Source organism: Macrobrachium rosenbergii, chromosome 56 (assembly GCF_040412425.1).
Source record: "Macrobrachium rosenbergii isolate ZJJX-2024 chromosome 56, ASM4041242v1, whole genome shotgun sequence".
NCBI classification, from domain to species: domain Eukaryota; kingdom Metazoa; phylum Arthropoda; class Malacostraca; order Decapoda; family Palaemonidae; genus Macrobrachium; species Macrobrachium rosenbergii.
The window spans coordinates 20,330,032-20,356,800 of record NC_089796.1 but is presented as its reverse complement, the minus strand read 5'-3'; the positions used below and the strand labels follow the sequence as shown (position 1 = coordinate 20,356,800).

Sequence of the window (26,769 nt, the reverse complement as noted above, 5' to 3'; positions counted from 1 at the left end):
CCATTTTTGTAATGAGTGGATGTAAAAATAGACATAACGCCCCTCATCGGCCTGTCATGTTGAACCTCAGGAAACTTGTTTCTGTTTATGGTAACCTCCTTCTAGGCTTTTTGAATGTTTTATTTTCTGAGTCCAGTCCGTGTCAGATTGGTGAAATTCCATTGGGTGATTCAAATCTTCCTGGAGGACTTGAAATGCTAGTGATTCTTAGGAGGGTGTGACATGGGACCCTCCTCACAAATTGATTTTTCCTTTGAAAAAATCACTTATTCCAAACAATTTTTGTGCCTACTTCCAGTATGCACCTTCCCCTAGAAGGCGGGACTCTAAATCAGCTGCTACAGCACCTAGACTCCATCCATAATACAGCTGCATTGGACTCTGGGCAGTTTTTTTGGTACATTTAAAAATTAAAAACTGCTTCTAATATGTCGGCAAATACCGTAATCTAATCTCAGCCCAGTGAAGGAGTCACAAAAGATGGTATGGTGAATGATGTGGACTGCAGTCAGCTTCATGATCTTCACTGCATGGATGACTGCCATTTTCAGTATTTATATTCAGATAAAAAAGAAAATGATGAAGGTCTTTGTCAAAAAATAACCTTAAAAGTATTACCCCAAATGCAGTTTGAAATACTTTTCATTTTGAGTAGATATTAAATAAATTAGCCTATTCTGATTATGTTTTTGGCAGATCAAATATGGATTGTAATAGGTGATCCCCGACATATATAGACGCCAACCTCAAAGTATGTTTTGGGTTGAGAACTTTGTCCTGAAATATGAATCAAAACAACATTTTTATTCACCTGCAGTTGTGTTCAGATTCATTGTTTTCCCTTTTGTGCGTCCAAGACACTATAGCATAGTTTTTATGGCGGGGCCAGCGAACTCCTAAAGAAAATTTGGAAATTTATCAGGTTGTCACCAGAGTTCCCAAAGCGACACAGGAGGAGATGCTGTCTGCGGTTGATGCTGCCAAAGAAGCCTTTAGTACATGGTCCAAAGCATCTGTTCTCTCAGATCGCAACTCGAAAGTAATGTTTGCACGTACCAGCAATATTATCCTAGTAATGGTGTGTGAAGTATAATTTGTCCCAAGCCGTTATATGTGTTGTTTAACAAATTCTTGGGGGCATCCAAAACTGCTGAATTACCTCACTGTAGGTCCCAGTGAACGCTTTGGCCTAAGCCTATATTCAGTTCAATTCAAAAACCATTTTGCACATCCAAGACACGCTAGACTTATTTTGGGGAGTCTTCGTTACATGCAAACATCAGGTATCTATATTTTATTAAAACATGCATGATGACTTACAGAACATCAGTGCCATTATCAAAGTATAGTTCCCTCTTGCCAGCGAATGTCTGCCTGGCTCTGTCGGGTTCAGTCTTTTTGCCAACCTGTTTCCACTTGCGCTCAAAAATTAAAGAAAATTCCATTCATATGTTAGGCAAACAAATACAGTACAGTAGATGAAATATTTTTCTCTGTAAAATCTATAACATTAAAATGTGTTAGTAATTGTTTTTGTGGAAGGGTAAAAGAGTAATTCCAAATTTTTAGTTTACTTTATTTTATGGTCTTTTTGTGGCTAAGCTAAAATGTCACCAACCATTTCCTCTTAGCACGTCCAAAATATAATACCTATTATAATACAGTATACAATGTCTTATATAAGTTTTGTATTCAGTCAATTAACGTCATGTGCATTATTATGCACGTCCAAGATTGCCAAACTCAGAATCTTGCTACAATTACAGGAGTGGCGCCAGTTTTTCACGTTTTGGCTCAGGGGTTCAGTTCCTACAAGCGTGAATGATAAGAAAGTAGTCCTCTTTGATCATCCAAGATTGTTGATTTTAGCCTAGTTGGTGTTTATCGGCGCCGATAACGCTTCCGATCCCCCACCTCTGTTAGGCTTATGTATTGGTGCCAATATCGCCGATTATTGTCGCAAGATGGCGGTGATTTTTATGCCGAAAATCGCTGATTTTCATCGGCTAGACAGCCGTTCTCCGATCGCTAACCTCACTGTCATCCTCTGGGCACAGTTCAAGAATCGTATTAGCCTAGTTATTGTGGCACTTGCCAGTGAACTCACTACCCGGCTTTTTAATTTAATATATCTAAACTCAGTCGTCCTTTTTACGCATCCAAGACACGTTGTATTAGCCTATTTTATTTTTGTGGTTAAATAAGCATTTTCTAGCCTAAAATTTATATTTTCATGACTAAAGTCGCATTTTTACGCCCAAAATTGTTTTATTTTCAAATAGTTGGTGTGTGTAAACAGCAACGCTTCCCCGCTCCTGCCGAATCAAATCCCACAAAAGTCACCCTCAACGCTACCAGATTACATAAACACTAGTTCTGTGTCTCTGGGTCAGCAAACGTTTCCTCTCTCCCCTCTCTCTCTCTCTCCTCTCGCTCTCTCTCTAGTCGTCCTTCTGCACGTCCTATTTTTAATGAAAACCCGCAAAATTTCGCGTTCTATTTATCGCAGAATCACCACTCTACTGATTTTTTCCATTATCGTAATATATTATAAGATAAAAAAATATAGCATTGTCCGGAAATCTGTAACTGTTTTACTGCAATATATGAAGCCATATATTTTCTTTCCATTAATAATTGCTTCATATTCAAGTTCACTGGCTGGTTTATTGCATTAAGACATATAATTCAGTACAAAATGAAATATTTTTATTGCTGTTGATGTGTCACTCTATCAATAAAATTTTTCAGAAATATTCATCCCGGTGAAAATTAAAAATTAAAAAGTATAACCATATCGCAGCCATATTGCAAGAAAACAGCGATGTTTCATCATGTTACTAGAAGAACGTCTTCTAGGGAAAGACCGACGCCATGAGGAAGCTTCAGTGAAATACCACTAGGCACTATAAGGCACTGAATGGTACATAAGCAACTCAAGGGTCTTAATACTTTCTTATCCCCAGCTTGTCAAGTTAAATTAGTCTGCGTAAAAATAATTAAAACTGAATTTCAATATGTAGTACACATAAGGATACTCTCTCAGTCTCTCTCTCTCTCTCTCTCTCTCTCTCACTCTTTCTCTCTCTTCTCTCTCTCTCTCTCTCTCTCTCTCTGAATTCACTGTATCATAAACATTTATGTACAAAATTAAAAATAATTTCCATTGAAAATTTCTTTCTTTTAGCAACTAAAAAATTATTTTCCAAATTCTTTTGGTAGTAGTGAGCAGCTTTAGTCAGCTGATTCTCAGAACATAAACATCACAAATGTGGGACAATCATTGTTTTTTTATGCATATTACAGTGATAACAGATCAAGAAAATAATAATACAGTATACTAATTAATTCTGTGAGTGAAATAACATATTAAATGTGTTTATATTAATATTAGTACTTGAAAATTAGTAAATCATTGTAAAATGTACATACACAAGAGAATTTCATCACTGTTGATGCTCTGTTCTGTGAACTATTGCACAGGTTTAAGAAAATAGAAAGTGTTTAAGTGCATAGGAAGTGTTTATAACAGTGTGGGCAAGGTTAATAACAGTGTGGGAAAGGTTTATAAGAGTGTGGGGAGTGTTTATAAAGCCTTAAAATATATACATTCAGAGTAAATAATAAAATAATATATAATTACCGTTGCTGGTTTTACCTATCGCGGGGATGGTTCACCAGGGCCTAACCCCTGCGCCCCAGGCGAGGCGACTGCACTTCAGGTAAGGGGGTTTATTGAAACTTTGTGAGTCAAGTTACTATAGATGTGAGCCTGCGAAAAAACCGAAGTGTTGTATGTCCGAAGCATCCTGTAAATTTGTTCTTAGGAAGTTCACTAAAACTTAGTGCAGTATGTGACCATGTGTGCATTTCACTGTACAGTAAACCCCGTGTCATGGACTCCTGTTAAGGTTTGTCTGGAACATATCTAACCATTATTAGCGGAAAATTAAGCGGCCCGTGGCGATATTTTTCACTGAAATATTCACTAATTACTGTATTTTCATATAATTTTTGCATGAATAATGCACTTTTTGTGATAAAACTATTAAAAAATATCAGGTATAAGCATTTTACAGGGTAATTCTTGTGTTTAAGCTTCCAAAATTGGCAGTTCTAAGTGTTTTTAGAGGGGTTTTTTTAAGTATTGGCAGTTTAGCTATTCGCTTGGCCAGGTGTGAATGCATCCCTGCGAGACTCACGAGGTTCACTGTATATAAAATGTTATTAGATATTTAAACTAGATACACAAAATTTTACACAAAGCAAGCTAAATAAATGGAATGAAGAACCTGAAAATAATAAGTTGAAGCAAATAAAACCTGGAGTTAAAAAATGGAGTTCATCATACCAAAGAGAGACATGCTCAAGTAATTCTAACACTTCTCCAAATAGGCCATACTCGTCAGACACATGGACACTTATAATGAGCAGCCCATATGAACCAGCTCCCAAATGCTCAGAATGCAGTGATAATAACAGTTACAGTAAACGTGTTACGCGAATGCCCAAAATGTAACCAACATCGGTTATCAACTTTTGGAAATGGATTGATTGGTGAAGTTTGATCAGAGTCTGCAACATTTTCAGTTGACTCTATTTCAATATTCATGAGGAAATGTGAATTAATTGATAAAGTATAAAAGGTAATATATGAAAATGCAAAATCCCACGGGACAACTAATATAAAAAAAATCCCAATTTTAAAAAATCTTTAGTTATTCAGAATTTTATCATTACTCAGTTTTATTTATTTTTTGATTGTACAGATGAAATTAAGTAAATGTATTTAATGAGTGCATGTGTTCTAGTGTGGAAGCATATGCCATTTTGCATATTTTTAAAATTTCACTATTCATTCATCATTTAGTCCCAGTGCTTAGCCAATAGCCTAGACCTGGTACTCCATTTCATTTTAAATCAGCAGGGTGAGTCCCATGAAAAGCTCATTAATCAACTCGGTGAATTGTGGTTAAAAACTATATTAATAATAATAATAATACAGTATTATTATTATTATTATTTTAATCTTGTTAATTTTAATAATATTTGAAATACATTTTTTATCATAAAAAATGTATTTAGTCATGAAAATAATATCAATACACTAATTAGTGAATATTTCTCCATGAAAAAGTCCACAAATTGCCAAATTTTTCACAGATTTATAGATATGATCCACAAAAAATTTCACGAATCAGTGAGTCCACGAATCATGAGAACGCGAATACGGGGGGTTTACTGTATAGTGTACTTATTTCTTTACTGTGTTGTGGTTTATGTAACAATGTAATATACATTACCAATTTCAGTCTTACAAAAATTATACAAGGTTACGATAAGATGTATACGATCTCAAAAAGGAAAAACAAAGCAAAGGATGTGTAAAGTTCTTCCTTCATGTCAACCTAACCTTTGTATCTCTTACTGGAGAAAAATCTACTACTGTTTTCGTGCTAGTAAGGGTAAGGAAGGACAGACAAAAAATAGTAAAGTTAATATTGTAATACAGTAAACAAAAAATGGAATGAATGAGATATAATGAAATAAGATGGTAATTATAATTAATAATGAATTAAGAGTATGAAACAATGAAGGAATGATTTATGTAAGAAATAATGAAAAAATTAAATACTTGAAAAAAAAAAATTAATGATAACCTAGCCATACAGTTAATGCCCAATTAGAATTTTGGTAAAAAGAAAAGATCGTGAACAATGAAAATGAAAAAAAGAGTATGCTTGGTAAAGTATGAAAGAAAGCAAGCGTGAAAGTTTTTTCTCTCACTTGTATTAAAAAAGATATTTTCTGTCCTCTCTTATCATTTGTAACCTTTTGTTTTTTTTTATTGAAAGCCTTTCACCCCTTCCCTTCCTTTGTCATGTTACGGGGAGAACCTTGTTGCCTCAGAGCCTCATGGTTGTCGAAAGTGTTGTGGGGAGATAGTGACAGTAAATTTCTGATTACTATGTAAATTTTAATTTTCTTAAGAGGCAAATATTATGCAGGCAAAAGATTGTGTGTGAAATTATTGTATAGGCAGTGCAGAATCCATATGAATCCTAATTCTTGTATCTTATTTCAGCATGAATTGGCTAAAATAATTACACTAGAACAGGGAAAGACATTAGTAGATGCTGAGGGAGATGTCTTGAGAGGCCTACGTAAGTGGTAAAAATTATTGTAGCTGGTTTTTAAAAATGTCCTACTTATGTGTGCATAAGAAAGCCCATAGATCAAGGGTATAGTATATGCCATAATGAACAATATTGGCTCTGAAAATAATTTCAATTTGGAATGGCTGCTTTTATACTTATGCCTGACTAGCTTTTTCTCCTTTGTTGGGATAGTAATGTATTTTATGCTGATGAATTTTTCAGAGGTTGTTGAACACTGCTGCAGTATTACAAGCTTACAGTTGGGAGAAACGCTGCCAGGAATTGCTCGTGACATCGATACCCACTCCTACCGTATTCCCTTAGGTGTTTGTGCTGGCATTGCACCATTCAATTTCCCAGCAATGATACCATTATGGGTACGTTCTTCCAGTTTGTTTCGAAGTAGTTGTGTTTGACTGATATAACTAAATTGCTGTAAGGTTCTGATTTAACAGGGTTCATTCAAGTGTAACAGCTGTTCATTAGTACTTCAGTTATATGAATCTGGCAGTATAGTTGCACAGACATTATAGTAGGCTTTTAATCTCAACACTTGGAACAAAAATAAATAGTTATGTGAAAATTTTTTGCAATTAAAATGAGATTATTAGCCACGTACGGTATTATTATTTAAGAGGTCATCATTAGTAGTTATCTCTGATGGAAATTGTAAGCCCCTTATGATCCAGTAGGCCTTGTTATTAGTAAGAATTAGTAAGAACTGTTCAAGATTAGTCCAGTTTTATGTCAGGTGTAATGTTACATCCTCCTTGTTGAGAACTGCAATCTTGATTATCCATGATTTTTTGTTAATTATAAATAGCTAATTTAAATATACATTTTCAAGGGTGATTGCTACAGCTTTTAACCCAAAGTACATGAGGTCAGTTAGTCTTTAACATGAAAATAAAAAAAATAAGAACTGTACTATATATAAGAATGCAATTTTTCTCTAATTTTATGTGATGAAAGTAAGTGGCAATTAAATGTACACTAGATGTATGCAGTCTAAGGTGCCAGTTAACTAATGACAGAATGAGATTTAATGATTATGATGATTCATGTAAATTGCTTGGTTATACAGTTAGTCATGTCCATCTTCAGTCTTTCATCCACCTGTCCATCCTGTTGTAGCTTATAACAGAAGAAAATCTTTAAGATACTTCCATTTACTTCATATACCGATACATCTTTGTAAGATTTCCATTATGCAACTTCATATACTGATACATCTCTGTAAGATTTCAATCATGCTAAAATCCTGGGTGACCTTGACCTTACATTTCTTGAATTTTCACTTGTCTCCATTTTGAATACTGAAGGATATCATCTTATCCCTCTGTATAGAAAGGCTGGGCAAGATCTTTTCAATCATGTCAAAACTGGAAGACACTGAGCTCAAATTTTAATTTTTTGTGTATCTGATTTTATTGAAGACCATGAAAGATGCCTTAATATAACATTACACATGCATATCTTGGTAGGAACATGTACTCTTAACTATATAAAAATGTGTTGACCTTGACCATCTATTTAATTCAGTCTTTGATCTGTTCATCTCATTTTGTATCTAGTTCAGTACCAAAAAAACTAAAAGGACCCTAATTTAATTTTCTCTTTCCTCTTCCAAAGAAAACTGTAATTCACAGCACGGGGTTATTCCCTATGGAAACATTTCTAGTTTTGGCATTCAGAATGACTCATAGCTCTCATAGTTCTTCTGTTATTCATAGAAAATTTTGTAGTGTGAATTGAATAATGATAAACACTGATGTCATGGGCTCAGTTAATGATTTTTGTTTTTTATTTTAGTGGATTTAGTAATTTAAGCATTCATTTGTTTCATGATGCATCCTTTACTTATGCCCATTGCATTTTTCACAAAAATTCTCTGAAGAGGAGTAGCAGCACTATTGGTAATGAGTAGTGTCCATGCAGAAAGATCCATCTGGTCTCAGCTGTTGAGTATATTTTTTATGCCCGTATTGCCTATTTATCCCTTAACTGTTCCTGAAGGTAGAGCCGACTAGTTTTGGGTTTCTTCCTTTCTCTCCCTGCTCCATTTTCCTTTATGGTTATGTATCTATGCTTTTCATTCCCAAAATAATATACAGTGTGTGTTTAATAAATTAATTTCTTTTTTGCTAGTGATTGCTTTCGAGAATTTTGTCACTGTTGGCGTTCAGCTTGATATTCCTTTCTTTTTTGAGTTTTGATTCTGTAACAGGCTTTTGTATACGTTGTATATAGAGTTCACCAAATTCATATGGTGATTAAACTTCATGTGGTTCCTTGAGAATTGGAGGGTTTTAGGTGTGATGTTATTAACCCTTAAGGGACGGCATAATTTATCAATGTGCAGCACCCCAGACCAGGGGAAACCTTGAGGTCAGCAAAATAAAAAATAAAAAAAATCACATCAATGGAAAGAGAGAATGACCGCCGCATTCACACTGTATAAATAAAAAAATTCTAAAAATTTTCCTTACCTTCCACGCAGAGTTGAAAATGACTATAACCCCTTGTGGGGTCTCATTTACAAGACAATCGTAAATTTTACCAACTTTTTATGTTTTTTCTAATAAATAAATTTATTGTATTTTGTAAAATTATTATTACTGCTCACACAATATCAAAACAGATAAGAAATAAAAGCAGTAACAAATTTTTGGCATATTTGTTGTAAAATATTCACATAAATTTACGAAAAGGAAGATTCAGTAACTTCTTTTTTTACTTTTACATGCTTTTTCTAATATTTCTTTGCAATTTTCTTTGTAAAATTACATTTACAACCGATATACTATCGTAAAAGACAAAAACAAAAAACAACAGCAACCCCTTCGTATATTTACAAGCAAATTTACAAAAAGACTCATGAGAGAGAGATCCAGTACTTTCCCCCTTGAAGTCACAAGCATTACTGATACTGGCCTAACTCTCACGTCTGTATAAAAGTTGCCATTAGTGAATTTATAGCATATAGAAGTATTGGCACCTTTCTTTCGATTCATTATTACCATAACAGTGGTGCGTAATTCTGCTTCACGCTGAAGCTTAATCCGTCCACCTCCCCAAACCTGTTTTACTTCACACTGAGGCTCAATCCGTCCCTTAAGGGTTAATATAATGCCAAAGTAATTTATCAGTATTGTCTGTAGACTGCTGAGTGATGCTTCAATACATAAACTTATTTTCTCAGGTATGATTGAATATGATTGTATCTGCTTTGTGCTTTGTCAGAAGGAATGGCATGCTGGTTTTGAACTAAGTTTTTCATTGTTCGTCTGTCAGCTGTGTACAGTAATTGGCAGGTATTCATATATTTTCAGACAGCAATTATTTCGTCATGTATGGAATTACTTTTGTCAGTTAGCAGTATCCTGTTATTTATATCATACTTTTTCAATTTTCTCCTTGTGTCAATAATTTGTTAATTTCTTCATGTGGATGGAACAATAACTACACTTGGTTACTTATTTTACGTATAAATGGCTAGCAGTGACATGAATCTGTGTGATCTGTGTTCCATAGGTCACATGCAGTTGTTTTTGTTACCTTTAACCAGTCTTACCTTTGGGAAGGTAAGAGTTCCATTCAGGACCTGTTTGAAACTTTGTCCACGTGTAGAGGTTTTTCAGGAGGAAGGATTCTTCCTTCTTATATGGTTTGGTGTTTCTTCATAGCAACAGCCTCGGGTTACTGAGGCTATATTCCAAGCCCCTCTTCATAATTACCATTTTTTGTGCTTCCTAGAGGCCCTCTGTTGTTGTTAAGGGTAAGGAGCTCTTATTCAAACTCCATCTTATTTGGATTATCAGAGTTGCATTTGAAGTCATTTACACTTTCTTCAGTAGAATCAGTGATGGAACCTCACAGTAACCAGATCAGAGATTGGATTATGATTGCCTGCCTTTGAATTGCTCAGCTTTCAAGGACCTGAGGTACTGTAGTTCCAGTAATCTCAGCCACTTGTGTCGATGATCTAAACCGCTCTAGTACAGTGAATCAGGGTTTCTATGCCAATTGTCCAGTCCACAGTTGTACCATGGTTCTGACCCTCTCCAGTACATAGGACTTTAGCTGCTTCACAGCAGAGAATCTGAGCTGCTCCAGTGATGATCTAAGCCACTTTAGCATCAAGAGTCTAAGCTTTTCCAATACCAAGGGATTAAGTTGCTGCAATACCAGGGAATACAAGGATGTGAATGGCTCTTAATACTAGGGATACATTCCACTCTAGCTTAAGGATCTGAGTCATTCCTATACTGATGATCCAGGCTGCTCAAGTATCAAGGACCCAAGCTATCCCAATACTAAGGGACTAAGACACTGTGGTATCAAGGATCTGAGCCACTCCAATTCCAAGGGTCTGAGCAACACTAGTACTGTACATAAGAAGTGAAGAGCTCCATTGTATTGGACTTGAAAATGCTCCAGCACTAGCAACAAGGTTCACTTTGATAACAAGGATCTGAGCCAGTTCAAGCCACAGCAGCACTCAGGACCAGAGTGTCCATACATAGTTTTAAAAATCAAGGCATTCCGGTAAGGAGGAACTGTGCTGTTCAAAGATTCTCAGTTCCAACCAGTCAGTTAATCCATCTCAATTAAAGAGTGGCAACTACTCTTATCTTCATCTCAGCTTACCTCCTATTCAGAGCCACTGCCACTCTTGGTTGAGACTGATTAATTGATTGGTTGTAATGATGCATCTCTGAGCAGCATTCCTGGAAGAGCCACTCTGTAACCAGCAAAATTCTTTGGGCAGCCCTTATCTAATAGAATGAAAGCCTTAAAAGAAAAATTTAATTGGCTTCATTTTCTTTTAAAAGTTTATTCAGAAGTTTAAGTAATAAACTCCTATGTAAAGAGTTAGGGCTGCTGTTCTTCATCTGAGATCGTGAGCACAATGTTACAAAGGCTGCCATGACTAGCAGGATGAGCTTACATTTAGCTAGACAATGAGTGGAGAGGCAGCCTCTTTTCTCTAGAAAAGCTACAGAGGGAACACAGCTGTCAATCCCAAGTCACCAATTTAAGATGGAAACCAATTCTACTATGTTTGACTTTCAACTCGCCAATTCTACTATGTTTGACTTTCAACTCGCCAAAGCAACACTCGATATTGCTTTAGATATTTCTTAATGCATTGGTTAATATCACTTTTGGGAAGAAGGATGAGACTTTGGACACTTCCTACTATTAATTAGGATAGTGTTACAGTTATCAAACTTACGACTGACTAGAAGTCCCAAATCAGTGCTGTAGTGGTTAATATTGATTTACAACAGCAAGGGATAAGTGGAAGATGAGTACAATAAGTAATTCTTAGTATTGGCTTTAGTCCCAAAAAACTCTCCCAGAGGACTGCATTTTGTCTTTCAGATACAGGTGTAATGTTATCAGGAACTGATATGGGAATTAGAAAGAGGTAGTATATGCCTTGTTTCTAGGGAGGATTCTGGGTATTCAAACCAACATTTTCAATTATCTTCATCTTTGCATTCCACCTGTTTCTCCCATGAGGACATCCTAGCGATGTTGACCTGAAGGGGTTTTCTGCTTTTGCCTCGCATATAGTTGTAACTTTTTCCTTCCTTATGGATATATCTAGGTTTTGTGGTCATATTCCCCTAGCTACACCATACAGTCTACAACCTCTTGTTTTCCTGCCATTTTAAGGGCTTATCTCAGTCACAGCTTCCTGACATTTTGGGATGAATTTTCTTTAAATTACATAACTCATGTTCCTGTCAGATTCTTATCTCCCGGTAATCAGCGTGGGGACTTGACAGCTTAAATCTCCCCTCCTAAATTTAGAGTAGGATTTATAAGTAGAGGGTTGATATGCCATTGTAATACCTTTATTTTATAAAATCATTTTTTCAGTACATACCCATCCTTTATGCAAATTTTCCCCCCCTCTCCCCTCATTTTCCCAATGATGAACTAAACAAAAAATAAACTGGCTTGACAGCTGAAAGCCGAGAGACTCAATAGACTTAACTGCACATGTGCACATATGCGTATGATGTACTACTACTACTTTCCTGCCTTCAGAATAAATATGTCTTTGAACATATGACAAACAAATTGGACAATACAATTAAATGGATTATATAGAATTTTATTTTTTGCAGCTACATTTTAATTGCTACCAGAATTAAAAATCTTATAACATTGTTCAATATCTTTTTACAGATGTTCCCTGTTGCCTTGGTATGTGGAAATACTTACGTGTTTAAGCCCTCTGAACGTGTCCCAGGTTGTTCAATGATGCTAATGGAGATGCTCAAGGATTCAGGCTGTCCTGATGGTGTTGTTAACGTTATTCATGGATCACACGATGCCGTTAACTTCATCTGTGACAACCCTGATATTCGTGCTATTTCTTTCGTTGGGTCTAATCAAGCTGTGAGTTATTTTTTATTTTAATTCTCTTAATTATTTATCAGTCTTTCAAAGTAATTAGCAAGTAGATGAAATTGTCATAATTTTAGATTGATTGTTTTTATATTTTTCCATACTTTCATCCCTTTAGAAAAAAAAAGAAAAGTCTTTTGAAGTTCTTCAGAAGGATTGGCTACCTCATCTTTTCAGCAACACCATGTGTCTCTTCATCTTTAGTTTTGTTATACTAATGCTTTGTATAATTTGTTTTTTTAATTACAGGGTGAATATATATATGAGAGGGGCTCGAAAAATGGAAAGAGAGTCCAGTCTAACATGGGTGCCAAGAACCACGGGGTGGTCATGCCAGATGCTAATAAAGAGAGTACTTTGACCCAGCTGGTGGGCGCTGCCTTTGGAGCTGCCGGTCAGAGGTAAAATAAGCTACATTTAATAAAGCACATACATGTATCAAAGACCAAGTCATTTGTAAAAGGTCTGTTGTAGGTCACCACTAACAAATTATTTTTCGTTTTATGTTTGTAATTATGACTTACTATTGTATATGTAATTGTTTATCAAATAAGGTGCTGTGTGTTATTGGTTTTCAACACTTTCTAAATAAAATTCGGTTGCTCAAACACAGAAAATAAACACATGCTATATTTTATTTAGCATAATAATAGTTAACCCAATTTAGGTGGCCATAGTATCACTAAGTGACATGCTATACAGAATTGTTGCAGAATTTTCAGTTATGACATTTTTTCATCTTATGAAAAGGAAGATCTGACTTACAGTAGATTAAGAAAATTAGAGTTCAGATTTCACATAATCCCATTGCAATGTAGTGCTAAAGATTGCATAAGTCAGCAGGAATTTTCTGATATTGCTAATCGTAGCAGCAGGCAAATTGATGCAAACCTGTCAAGCAAGTCCATTCCTGCACTTTGTTGGACAACTCTTTTTGAGTGGCTTACTGATGTCATCATAAGGGATCTCCTCATAGGACGTTTCCTATGTTGACGGTGCACATTCCATTGACAGTGCTAGGACATCTGCTCTGTCGATGGCGCAAAGTCCTTTGACAGTAGACTACTTAGCACGTTTCTACGTAGAACATCTTATCATAGGACATACCCTGGGGTTATCCTGTCGTCTTCTCTGTATACAGTGCTGATGAATGGGCTTGCAGTATCATGCTCAACACAGATGTCGGTCAGACACATTCTAGGGTGAGGGATGTATGTCAGACAACTTCTGTCACTGGAGTCCATACCCATGCACGGGTACAAGAGTTCCACTTCTTTGGCAACATGAAGTGATTGAACACGCCAGGGCTTATCAGTTTTAATACCAATAATGTGTATACAAGAAGAACTTTTATGTCCTTGGAATATTGAACAATGATTCTTAGCTGTGGTAAACCACTTTCACTTCCGGTATCAATGAGGTCTGACATGTCAGGTCTGCGACAGTGGTAGTACTCGGACAGACAGAAGTAGTTTCGGTATGGTGACCAACAAGGAATCAAAAGCGAGATGGCACTTTTTCGATGAAATCAAGGGATAGGACAGTTATTCAGTGGCCCGATTAAACTATTTAATAATAATCTCTCTCTCATAAACTGTCCTTATTCATAAAATATTCAAATTTATAAATTAGTGGTGTTGAATTCCTTGAAGTTTTACTGTAATTAGCACCACAAACCTTTCCTATTTCACTTCATTTCCCATATCAGACCATCTGCCTTCCAGCACAGCAATACCATTGCCATCATAGATTTCTTTTATATCAGTTTCCAAAGGATCATCTAGATCAGCACTATCATTTTCATCAAGAACATTCATATCCGTTTTTGGGTACAGTTGTAGCCTATGATGGTGTGAAAACATTATTTTACAGTAGTAATAGCTAAAATTGTAGTGATTTTTGCAGTACTAGCTCAAGGTGTTGCATTTGTAAGGAAACTCTTGGGCATACTTATGGTAAATATGTAAATGACTAGTAATGCAAAAAAAAAATTTAATCTTACTGGAAGGAAGGCCAATCATACTTGAAAATGAATAGCGTAGGGTAGCAATCATAGATGTGGGTCTAATCTAAACTGGAATAGTGAAGGGGTAAAGGAAGGGTTACCACCATGGATGCACCAGTGAATGCTCCCCAGGTTCTTTAAGTAGAAAATTTGCCAATGTACACTATTTCTAGGTAATTATACTTACCTTGGGGATTTCTTAAGTTCAGTAAGTGCCATCCTTTTACCCACTTGCTTTTAAACTACATTTATGGGTTTTTATAGAGAATACAGTTTACATGTAGCAAAATTGGATTTCTGCTAGCTAAGGTTGTCACCAAGCCCTTTGTTACAGGGTTGAGGTATGGAACACTGAAATTTTAGATATTTAAGCACATCATACTTGAAATGTATTTACTCAGTAGAAGCTATTTGTATAGTTTTGATTATTTTTCAAGTGTAGCATAGTCATTGTCATTTATATACTTTTTTTGTTTTTCAGTTTGGATTTGCATTTATTTAAAGGAATACAATTTTCTTTACAGGTGCATGGCTCTTAGCACAGCAGTATTTGTTGGAGAAGCCAATGATTGGTTACCTGACCTGGTGGAGAAGTCAAAGAAGCTGAGAGTAAATGCTGGGCATGTGGCAGATGCAGATTTGGGCCCAGTTATTTCTCCTGAAGCAAAGGAACGCATATGTCATCTAGTCCAGAAGGGAATTGATGAGGGAGCAAAATGTGCCCTGGATGGCCGCAATGTTGTTGTACCAGGGTATGAACAGGGCAACTTTGTAGGGCCAACCATTTTGACTAATGTTACAGTAAGTAGTGATCATAATTTTTTACCAGAGTTCAGATTTTAAATGAAAACCAAAACCCTACAGCCCAATTGTTAAGACAATCTCTACATTAGCTGGTCAAGATTTTGTAGCTGTCAGTTGACAGGAAAATTTAATCTTTTACAGACTTTAAACTCAGTTGTGAATTATATTGATTTCAGACATATCTGTAGACAGTCATTTCTTTTAGTTAGTACTTATTGTGAAATGGTTTAACCACTTCACATTTCAAAATCAATGGCTTACATAATGTTCAGTGATGGGAGTTGGAAATTGAAGAAGGGTAAGCTTAAAGAATTTTAACAGTATGTTGGAGATCAAAATATACTAATGGAAAGTGAAAGTGAGAAAACATTGCAGGCGGGGATGAGAAATGCTGTAGAGGACTTTAGATTATGTACAAATTGCAGCTCTGGGCCATATGGCCTGAATTTCATTCATTCATTCCTTTGTGATAACAGCTTTTCATGTTGCTGTCTACTCTCCCTTCCCATTCTATTACATTTAGTGAAATTAAAATTAGCATCTTTTGTGTAAACAAAAAGGGTGTCCAGAAACCAATCTTGGAGAAATCACTTAGTTCAGACGGTTAAAAGAGCCGATCCCTTCTTCCTGGTTACATTGGCCATGTCTGTCTTTATGCATACTGTTTAGAGATCAACAGTTTACAGATTGCTTATTTTGATGACTTTCCCTCTGCCACAGGCTTTGGACTTGTCTTCTTGGAACTTAACCCCCTTAGGGGGGTTAGTGCCATCAGTGCACCTCATGCAGTACACTGTAGGCATTAAATATGGTTCTTTGCAGCATCCTTTTGCCCCCTAGCTCCAACCCTTTTCATTCTTTTTACTGTACCTCCATTCATATTCTTTCTTCCATCTTACTTTCCACCCTCTTCTAATAAATATTTCAGTGCAACTGCTTTCCTCCTGTTGCACCTTTTAAACTTCTTCTCTGTTTTCCTTTCAGCACTGAATGGTCTCATAGGTCTCAGCACTTGGACTTAGGCCCAAATTCTATATTCTGTCTATCTGTATACCTGGATCTGACATTCTTCCACTTTCACGAGGCTTTCATATTGTTTCCAGTGGGTAGAACCCATCAATTGTTCCCTACCCCTTCTTGTTCTAGTTTCCTTTGTACTAGGTAAGGGTTTAGGCTGCCCTTTCCAGTGGCATTTTGCACTGAAATGAAATTTGTTGGAGGCCACAGTTTTGATTCCAACACTTGCCACAAGATCAGAAAACTTAGTAGCTAATTTTTTTGCCTTCTAGTTAACAACAATCTTCTTAGAAGAAGAAAGATTGAAAATAATTTGGGAAATAAAAGATATAGTTCCGGTGTTATATAAAATTTCACTATTACTACAATTTGTTGTCATAGGCCACTGATGGATAACAATATTTTATTTGAATTTGTCATTTCACACATGATTTAGGTGTAGCTGTGTCATTTCTGGAATTTAGGGAATTGTGATTTTTTTTTTTTTTTTTTTTTTTGAGCCAAAGTGATTGTGATTCTGCCTTTAAATTATAGATGATTTCTATTGACTTCCTGCTTTTATATATATACATACTGTACATATAAAATAAGGGCTTTCATTTACTTTTTCAGCCGGACATGACTTGTTATAGGGAAGAGATATTTGGACCTGTCTTAGTTACCCTCTCTGTTGATACCCTGGATGAAGCTATTGATGTTATCAACAAAAACATGTATGGCAACGGTACTGCAATCTTCACGACCAATGGAGCAACTGCACGTAAATTTACTACAGACATCGATGTTGGTCAGGTAATATTGCAGTTATATGCCATGTATCTCTTATAGCAAATGCTGCATATTTTTAAACAGTCATGTTGTATTTGTAGTCTTTTGGGTTATTTAATCTTAATTTGTAGGTCCTGTTATGGTGTAACTTTTATTCCTCCAAAATAATGAAATAATAGTTGAAAGGTAGTCTTTTAAGAAATTATTGGAAATTTTAGAAAGGTTAACAACCTTGCTGGAGGGCAGTGCTGTATTTATTTTGCTGTCCATTTTTTTTTTCTCAAGAGGAAAAATTGCTTTAAATGCCTGTTTTCATTAGGATTATTGTTTTAAGATTCATTACAAAGACATTAAAATCAAAGGGGAATTACTGTGGCCTTTATACAGGCAGTCCCCGGTTATCGGCGAGGTTTTGTTCCCGACAGCGTGACGATAACCGAAAATCGGCAATAAGAGCACTGATTCTTGGTTATTGGCACTGATAACCAGTGATCAGGGCCGCCGATAACCGGTTATCAGCGATGATAACCAGGAATCGGTGTCGAAAATCCGGTTATCGTCGTCGCTAGACAAGCGTCGTAAAACCGGATCGCTGGTAACTGAGGACTGCCTGTATATTATGATGATTATCCAGATGATTCATAATGTGGTAATATGGCTGTTGCATTAATGTCTCAATTTATGGCCTGCTGAAGAAGGATGTAATCTTATAAGACTGGATCGTGAAACTATGATGGTTGAGCAATCTTGGTCTCTTGAGTGGTTTAACATTGTGCCAGATTCAAGTACCAAGAATCTGATAATGTAATCCCCATTGGAGAAGTAACTTTATCACATACAAACTAGTTAATAAATTAGTCTAGGCAATGGTTTATCCATCTTATGAATGCCAGTTTTGTCAAGTGCAGGCATAGTAACTCCAAAATAAATCTTCACATTGAGTAGGGCATATATATGAGAAATTGGGTCCTTATCCCATGGAGGAAATATATTAGTACAGTTTGTGTACAGTTGTCTACTTCAAAACTAAATATCGGCTATGTATACAGATGGTTTGTAATTATACATCATATAGTTTGATTTATTGGAAATTGAAAACTAGGTCATATTTTAATGACTTAGTAAAAGTTTTGATAGTGACAAATTAGTATGTTTTTAAAGTTTTCAAAGAATATTTTTTATTCCTGGTAGGGAAAATATGTTGCTATCAGGTCAAAAGCAGGATGCAGTAAAATTATATTTTTTCAGGTTGGAATCAATGTGCCTATCCCAGTGCCTTTACCAATGTTTTCCTTCACCGGATCCCGAGGCTCTTTTCGAGGCAATGCTAATTTTTACGGCAAAGCTGTAAGTTTAGTTTATTTGTCAATTTACTTATGCATAAGGTACTTTTAAGGTTTATACTCTGTCCTTAATGCTTTTAAGGGTTTTACTCTGTTCTTAAACTGTCTCTAATGCTAGGTTTAATTAATTAAAGTACCGTACTGGTTGATCGTAATTATGTGGCATTAAAATTTTAACACTTGCTAGTCACTTCCATGGGATTTACATGAAGATTTCACATTAGGATGCAGTTATTTACACATACTGTAGTATTTAGTAAGTGTTCAAGGTGGCCAACTCTGTGTGTGTAGCAGGGTGATCTGACACCCAGAAACATAGCTGGTAGTATGTAGTCTTTCTGTCATATGTTGGCACACACCTCTAGTACTTCACTCTTACTGAAGGTGTGTTAAGACTTGAGCTGAAAACATTTTATCTGGTGTAACTGTTGTTATTGATGTATTTTATTGAGGTTTGGATTTTAACTTGTTAGTAGCCACAAAATCTTTCCTGTCATATTTAAGTGTGATGTCCCAACATTGATACCAAGCATATTTTATTTTGGTATTGGTAGTGTATTAGAAATTTTTACAAAGTTTTATCTTTCACTCACAAATTCATATGGGTTCTCCATCTGTATATCAAAAGTGTTGTGTGCATCACTGACAGATATAGTAGTTATTGATCACGTAAGGTATAAAAAAAAAAAAAAAGTCATTTGAAGAAGTGGCAGTAAGTGCACAGCTTCAAGAAACATCTACAAAAATTATGTGTTACCTCCTGTTTTAGCACTGGCAAATTTTGCCTCTCCTTTCTGATTTGTTTTGTAGTTGTATGTGAATTTACTTTATTAGGATTTTTTTTTTTTTAGCTGGTGACATTGTTTACCACCAAGTAGTTACTGTAAGCAGCGTTCATTTATTTCAGTCAATCATAATAATCATTATTCTGTTCTGGGGATTGTTTGTTCATTTTATTTTGGGCATTTCATCTGTTGACACAGCCATGGGATACCTTTAGAATTAATACAGGTACACAGTCCTTTATCCGTTTTTGGAATTTTTGGATTTTGTTACTGTGGGGTCAGGAGAATAATCAAACTTCACTACTGCAGCAAAAACATATTTTTTCCTTTTTTCAAATTTTTTCATTACAGTTATTTATTTATTATAGTTCATTACTATTTATATTAATATACGGGTAAATGAATGAGATTATTATTGATAAGTAGTGGGACAGTTAAAACCATATGTTCACTAACATTTTATTTTCAACAAAAACATTCCATAAAATGCAAATATTCATAATCAGTAATTGTAATTCAACTTGTGAATTTTAATAATAAGTAAGACTATAAAATACATTTCATCATATCGATCTGGGAGAGGGTTGTTCTTTATTGTCAATAACGCCATCATCAATTTGCAGTCACACATTGGAGGACAGTCCAGGAACAGGATTTGCATCACTACGACGGACCGTAATTTTAAAGAGTTTCTTAAGGGTCATCTGCCTCATTAACACTGGCATATGTCTAAGCAATCTTTCCCTAAATGCATAAACTGCCATCGTCTTTTGCTCACTAATAAATTCTCGTTGTTCGAGCCCAGCAATTAGTTGATCACACATTTTCACCATGTTGTCTAGAGGGACTTTTTCTCTTGTATCTACTATGCCATCATAGTCACTACTATCATTATTGTTATCTGTATTCAGTACCTTTTTTCAATTTCCCCATCACTCAAGGAATGAACAACAGGTGGATCATTGTCAATGTTTAGCATTTTTTCAATGTCAGCTTCCTCTAGCTTATTTACACCACTGTCTGATAAACTTTAGGGTAATTTAGAAGGTTTGAAATCACCTCATTTGTTACACAGAATCCTTCAAAGTCAGTATCTGTAGGATCAGCATCATCGAACAAGTATGAAGGCCAGATTCTGTTCCAAGCATTTGTTATTGTTGCTTTAACATTATTCCATGCATTGGCAACTGCGTAAATGGCATCCTTTACTCTGAACCCTTTCAGGAAATTTTGGACTCCTGTGCCTCTGTTACTGTAGCAAGCTTGCAATTTATAAATTGACTTTATACCTTGTCTTCAGGGAGCATGAAATGCCTTGGTCACAGGGCTGTATGATAGATGTTACGTTGGGCAAGGGCAAGTAAATGACAAAAACACTATTTTTCCTGAGAAGTTTAGCAGGGGGGTGTGCAGAGCAGTTGTCTAAGAAAAATAAATTTTACAGCTTTCTTCCAGCCCAGCCTGCCTGCAATGAGCTTGTACTGCTGGTACAAAATGATTATTGAACAGTGAGAAAATATTTCTCGAGTTACCCATGCTTTCTTGTTTGCATAATAATACACAGGTAAACTATGTACACCTTTTAGACATCTTGGACGTAGGCTTTTTCCAATCACTGCCAACTTTACCTTTTGTGTGCTTGCTGCATTGGCACAGTCAAGAACAGTCAACCTGTCCTTAGCATCCTTAAATCCTGTTGGCGCTATTTCATCTGCTGTCATTAATGTTTTTCTAGGAACATAATGCCAGAACAAAGTTTGTTTCATCAGCTTTGTAAGTTTGTTCAGGACTGAGATTTTCATCAGCTATTATCTTGGTAAATTCTTCAATGAATTTTCAGCTGCTTCATGATCAGCAGCAGCTTTTTCACCACAGATTTTCAGATATTTTACACCATGGCACTTTTTAAATTTCTATAGCCAACCTTCTGAATAACGTTGCTCGCCTTCAGTGTTTAGTTCATGATATATTTTAGCTTGCTTCATGACCATTGTACTGTTCAGTGGCACACGCTTCTATTTTCACTGTCGAATCCGTTCAATCAGTAGGCAATCAAGATCTTCAGTTTTTGCTCTATGCAGTGTTTTCATATTTTTCATTAATTTATGGTCATCACTTTCACTATAAAACTTCAGCAACTTGTTTTTCTCTTTCTTCAAATTATACAGTGGTAGTGATGACACCATATCCTTCCATCAGGTGAAGCACAGACACACACCGGTCAAGTTTCTGCAGTAACTCCACTTTCTGCATTACAGTAAACCCCCATATTTGTGGTCTCACAATTCGCTGACTCACCTATTCACGGATTCCTCTGTGGAACGTATATACACATTCGTGGTATTTTTCACTAAGAAATATTCACTAATTACTGTATTTTCACATCATTTTCATGACTAAATGCTCTTTTTGTGATAAAACTATTAAAATACGTAGGTATAAGCATTTTTAGAGATGTTTTTTGTTTGAACTATCAAAATATGCAGTTCTAAGTGTTTTTAGAGGGGTTTTAAGTATTCGCAGATATTAGCTATTCCAGTGGGGGGTGTGGTATGCATTCCCTGTGAATATGGGGGTTTACTTATTGATAAACATTTCCTCTTCTTTTTCTCAACCTTACCAACAGCTACATCTGTAGTTCTTTTCAACATTTGCAAACCTTACCAACAGCTACATCTGCAGTTCTTTTCAACATTTGCAAAGTCTAAAATAAAAAGAACACGAAAAGTAGGGATGTAGAGCAAATGTGCGTTTACTCATTGTTAGGGCGGAGTTCCTAGTGTTTCACTGCTAGTGCTGCCGAGATATTTATAACGGCTGATTGGCAGTGCTGGCTGTGTAGGCCTACCAAACGAGTTGAGGCATGTCACTGTGTGGAGTTTTTCATACCGTTATATTAAGTTAAAATTATAGTTAAATTCTTGTTCTAATGAAAAAATTACATAAATCAGATTGTTGAGTAATTATTGCCATCAACAGTCAAATAATCAAAATCTGGCAACATTCAAGCTTAGTGCTGTACACCAAGACCTCTTGCGTACACACAATGTGCAGTCAACATATACCTATAAAAAGAACAGAAGTAGAGGGCTGCCATTGGCTAACAGCTCTCCATGGCAACCAGCCTGCCAATCAGGTTTTAGCCGTTTTCAGAGAAAGAACGTTTTGCTCAAGTGAAGCTGACGATATGTGATGTAAGTGCGTGTGTTTTGAATACAGTACATACTTTTTAATAGTGTATGTATTTCACTGATTGCACAAAGAATAGAATGAATTCCTTCTCATTCATTGAGTGCAAAATTGTTGGTTCAGTGATTCTTCAGCAACAAAAGAATTTTTTTTTTTTTTGCTTCAGAAGAAATTGACTAATGCTACGCTGACAAACCTTCAAAACAAAATTCATCTCTTTAATCTGTCAAGGAATGTTAATCCATTTGTTTACCTGCTGGCACACCCTTTATAGTATACACAACAGACAACAACAAAAATTTGTTTGTTTTTTTGTCTTCCAAAGATGTGTTACCTTTACTACACATTTTTAAAACATTACAAACACACAGTCAGTCACATGAGGCCAACGATATGCGACGTAAGTGCATGTGTTTGGAATACAGTATGTAGTTTTTAATGGTGTATGTATTTTTCAGATTACATGAATAATAGAATGAATTCCTTCTCATTACTTTTGAGTGCAAAATTGTTGGTGCACTGATTCTTCAGCAACAATTTTTTTTTTTTTTTTGGTGGCACATACTTTTGTTTGTTTTTTGTCTTCAAAAGATGTCTTACTTGTACCACACATTTTTAAAACAGTATGAACAACCACACAGTGTGTGTGTATGTGCTAATACCCAGTGGTTAATGAGACCCAGATTAGCAGTATCTTTTACTGAGAGAGAGAGAGAGAGAATTATTTAGGACTCAAAGGCTTGGCAGATGTACAATTATTTTATTATATTGGGATTTTTTTTTAATCTTGGGATTTTCTAAAAAAAATCATTTGAATAGCAGCACACACCCAGATGACTCGGGTCAGGCGTAAGCACGCCAAACCACCAACCTTATGAATTGACGCTCTACTCTCTGCAAAATGTTCTCAGTTTTTAGAAATTCGGGTAAAGAAAGGATTTGGTACCTGTATTCATTATTGATTTTCAATAACCAATTTTGTCTCAATTTTATAAAGGTGTTTGTCTCGTCAGTTTCAAAGTAGCAGGTTACCTTTGGTTCATGTAAGGTAATTTTTCTTGATTAATGCTTAGTGTTGTTATTCAGTAATGCTTTATTTTGTGATTTGTATTCATTACGCAATAATTGTATTTGTGTTTTGCAGTAGTGATTTCATCATGCTACAGCATATTTGTAAATGTTTAGAGGAGGCTTGCATATGATATCCTCTTTGCGTAGAGGGAAGCATATTCTCTTGATTTTGAGATTTATCTTTTGTGGATTGAAGAGGAGAAAGATTTCAGTGTTCAAGATTTATTTAGAGGATTGTGAACTTGTCAACTAAAACACCTTGGAATACCCATGCACTCTACATGGTCTCCTACAGTACCTATGCCGTTAACAGTGACCATCCAAGATATGACAATGCTTAAGGCCTATTATCCCTGCTGAATGTGGCCTTAACTGGAACTGAGTCTGTGGTCTTTCTGGTTCTGTTTGTCTCTCTTCTGCTGCTCATGGGCATTATTTGGAAGACATTACTCTCCCAGTTGACTCTTCTCTTGCTGTGCCTCCCTACCAAAAGTATTCTGACACTCGCTGAAAGCCTGTTTTTCTGGAATAACTGCCGTGAAGCCTCATGATCGACAAATTTTTACTGTTTGGATATCCTGATTACTATGTACATCCCATTACCTTATGGTAACTTCCAGTCTGCCATCAGTGGCACAACATTTGCTCTACAATGTTTGAATCCAACCAGACCTTCCCAGGAGAGGATTGACTGCCATTTCTACAGTCTTCATTTTTTCATACTCTTGTCTCTCTTAGCTTTATCCTCCAACCTAAATGATTCAGGCTATTCAAGTTTAATAGGCTTATAATGAACCAACAATGTAAAACATGAGGGTTCATGAAGGCCAGAACCAAAGATGTCAAAGAATCTACCAGAAGAGCAGCTATTTGGAGGACTACTGTAATAGGATCCCCCTCTTTTACAGCAGATGAAGAATCAGGAGCTGCAGACACAGTATCAGCAGCAGACATAATGAAATGCAAGCTTAGGAGGTTACTTCTTTTTCTCCTCATCAAGGAATTCAGCTTTAGAGACTTCTTGGAATATTCAGTGTAGGCCAGATCTTTTGGAAGTAGTCAAGAGACAACATTTGCTTGCTCTGGAAACATCATCATTAGAGAACAAAGAAACTGCTGGAAGAGCACTAAACCCAGTAGTGCCTTCATCTCCTGCGGAAAGGCTATAAGCAGGCCTCTATGGAGTAGGAGAGTAATCTTCTGTAGGTAAGGAAGCTCTTTTAGGAGGCAACAGAAGAATTTTAGCCCATGTACGGAAAGATCAATAAGGAACTAGCAGCCTCCATGGTGGGGTATACCCCCGATGATGACGGAAAAAATCTTTTGTCCTCCTTCCTGTTTCCCAAACTTACCCACTGAGGGGAGGACAAAGCATTATATTCCTCCACTGAGGGGAGGACAAAGCATTATATTCCTCATAAGGGGAAAAAGAACAAAGCTAAAAAGGGTCCAATAAAGTGGGAGACTGCAAACAACCACACAACTGGCCACATTCTTCATACTGGTGTTCATATTTGTTGTTCCCTTTGAGGAAAACTAGGCACAGAAATAATTCTTAATGTAAAAGTAATGTAGCAGGGTATTCTCCTTGAAATCCAATGGTTGCATGATGAATTGGAAGAGTGATGCTTCTACTCTCAATGACAACCAAGGTAAAAGTGATTGGATAGCTTAGGTAGAGCAGGGCAGTTCCCCCGCTCATCCCCGATCTCCATCAGGGCATATCCTTTTCCAAGCTTGGTTGGTTGGTTCATGTATGCACATTGAAGAGTTTCCACACTAAAGGCTTTGGTTTGTATATCTATGAAAAATGCAGATGGCTTTAAAAATGTTCGTCATAAATTGTACTGCCTTCTCCCTTTTTCATTCTCTTCATAGTTAAGCTGGCACAGCAGGAGGAAGCCTTGTTGGATGTTGGAGCATGATCAGAGTATGCTCTTTAGGGTCTGTCTTTCAGGATTTAGTAAGCTGGTTTGGCTTGGAGTCATATTGCACTTGATAAGGCTGTTTTTTATTATTGGGATTGTATGGGAATGTATTTTTACCAAGTAAGGCATCTGACCCTTTTTCCTGTTTCAATTTTTACTTTTTAACAGGGAATTAACTTCTACACTCAACTCAAGACAGTTACACAGATGTGGAGAGAAGCAGATGTAACTCCTACTCAATCAGCTACTGCAATGCCAGTCATGCGTTGAAGGCCATATTGTATTCCGGTTTGCCAAAACATCAGTTCGAAACTTATCAAGAATGCCTAAAGACACGTAAACTTCCATATGAATATTTGTGTTCTGTTTCCATGAGTGATAGCTTGGGTTAGTGTTTTGAAAGCTCAGTGTACTTAATGAATTGGTGCCACATTAATCTGAAATATAGTTAGAAACTAGTTTAGTCCATTCCATTGAATATGAGATTTGAACCATCTCTCATATGAAATTTAACCTTGAAAAATTGTTAATCACATCTTATCCAATAAGAGTGAGTAGATAATATAATAAGAGTGAGTAGGTAATACTGTAGCTTCAAGCATCTCCTTTTTCTTTAAAGAATTATTTTCTTAGTTAAATAAATTGACTGTGGATATTTTTAAGACCTAATGCTTTTTCTTTCTCACATTTATATAACAGCTTTGTCTTCTACCATGAGATGAGAGCTTTCTCTTCTTACATCATCTACATAAACTAAATGGTACACTTTCAAAAGATGTGGACCACATTTTGGGTTCAAAAATGTACTAATAAAGCCATGGTGAGTGGCACTTTCAAATAACAGGGTTTAAAAATGTACTAATAAACCCAAGGTGAGTGGCACTTTCAAATAAGAGAAACACAGAAATCTCAAAGATGAAGTATTCACTGATGATAAAGTGGCTTGGAGGACATTTTTCAGGAACTGAAATAGTGTTTCTTATATGCAGAGAAGTCTTTAAGGGTGGATATCCTGACTGGTGGAAAAATGTTTATGAACCATTAGAAACCTGAAGGAGCCCAATGTCCAACTTGCATGTTTTAGGAATCAGGATTGGAACCTCCAAGTATCAAACAGTATGAATATTAGTTGTAACTAAATGTTATATATAGTGTAGTTGGAGAAGAGTATCCAATGAGTCATCCTTGCAAGAATTCCTGCCCTTACCTGCCCTCCAGTGTGCTTGAGAAATTCTGATTTATCACTGTTATGCTAATGATGTAACCCCCAGATAT

General features: G+C 36.0%; 1 protein-coding gene across 2 annotated transcripts in view; it reads left to right on the top strand.

The window, feature by feature from the left end:
* The window catches only part of LOC136836710 (probable methylmalonate-semialdehyde/malonate-semialdehyde dehydrogenase [acylating], mitochondrial), a 31,779-nt gene extending 5,616 nt beyond the window's left edge, over positions 1 to 26,163 (top strand). The window contains exons 4-12 of one of the 2 annotated variants that reach the window (XM_067101211.1): positions 923 to 1,080; positions 6,086 to 6,164; positions 6,381 to 6,535; positions 12,363 to 12,575; positions 12,834 to 12,985; positions 15,114 to 15,390; positions 17,023 to 17,202; positions 18,427 to 18,525; positions 25,663 to 26,163. In XM_067101211.1, coding sequence (XP_066957312.1) covers positions 1,000 to 1,080; positions 6,086 to 6,164; positions 6,381 to 6,535; positions 12,363 to 12,575; positions 12,834 to 12,985; positions 15,114 to 15,390; positions 17,023 to 17,202; positions 18,427 to 18,525; positions 25,663 to 25,764 — 1,338 coding nt within the window. In that variant the 5' untranslated portion in view covers positions 923 to 999 and the 3' untranslated portion in view covers positions 25,765 to 26,163. The remainder of the gene's footprint in view (positions 1 to 922; positions 1,081 to 6,085; positions 6,165 to 6,380; positions 6,536 to 12,362; positions 12,576 to 12,833; positions 12,986 to 15,113; positions 15,391 to 17,022; positions 17,203 to 18,426; positions 18,526 to 25,662) is intronic. The other variant, XM_067101212.1, reaches the window with a different exon arrangement.
* The last annotated feature ends 606 nt before the right edge of the window (positions 26,164 to 26,769 follow it).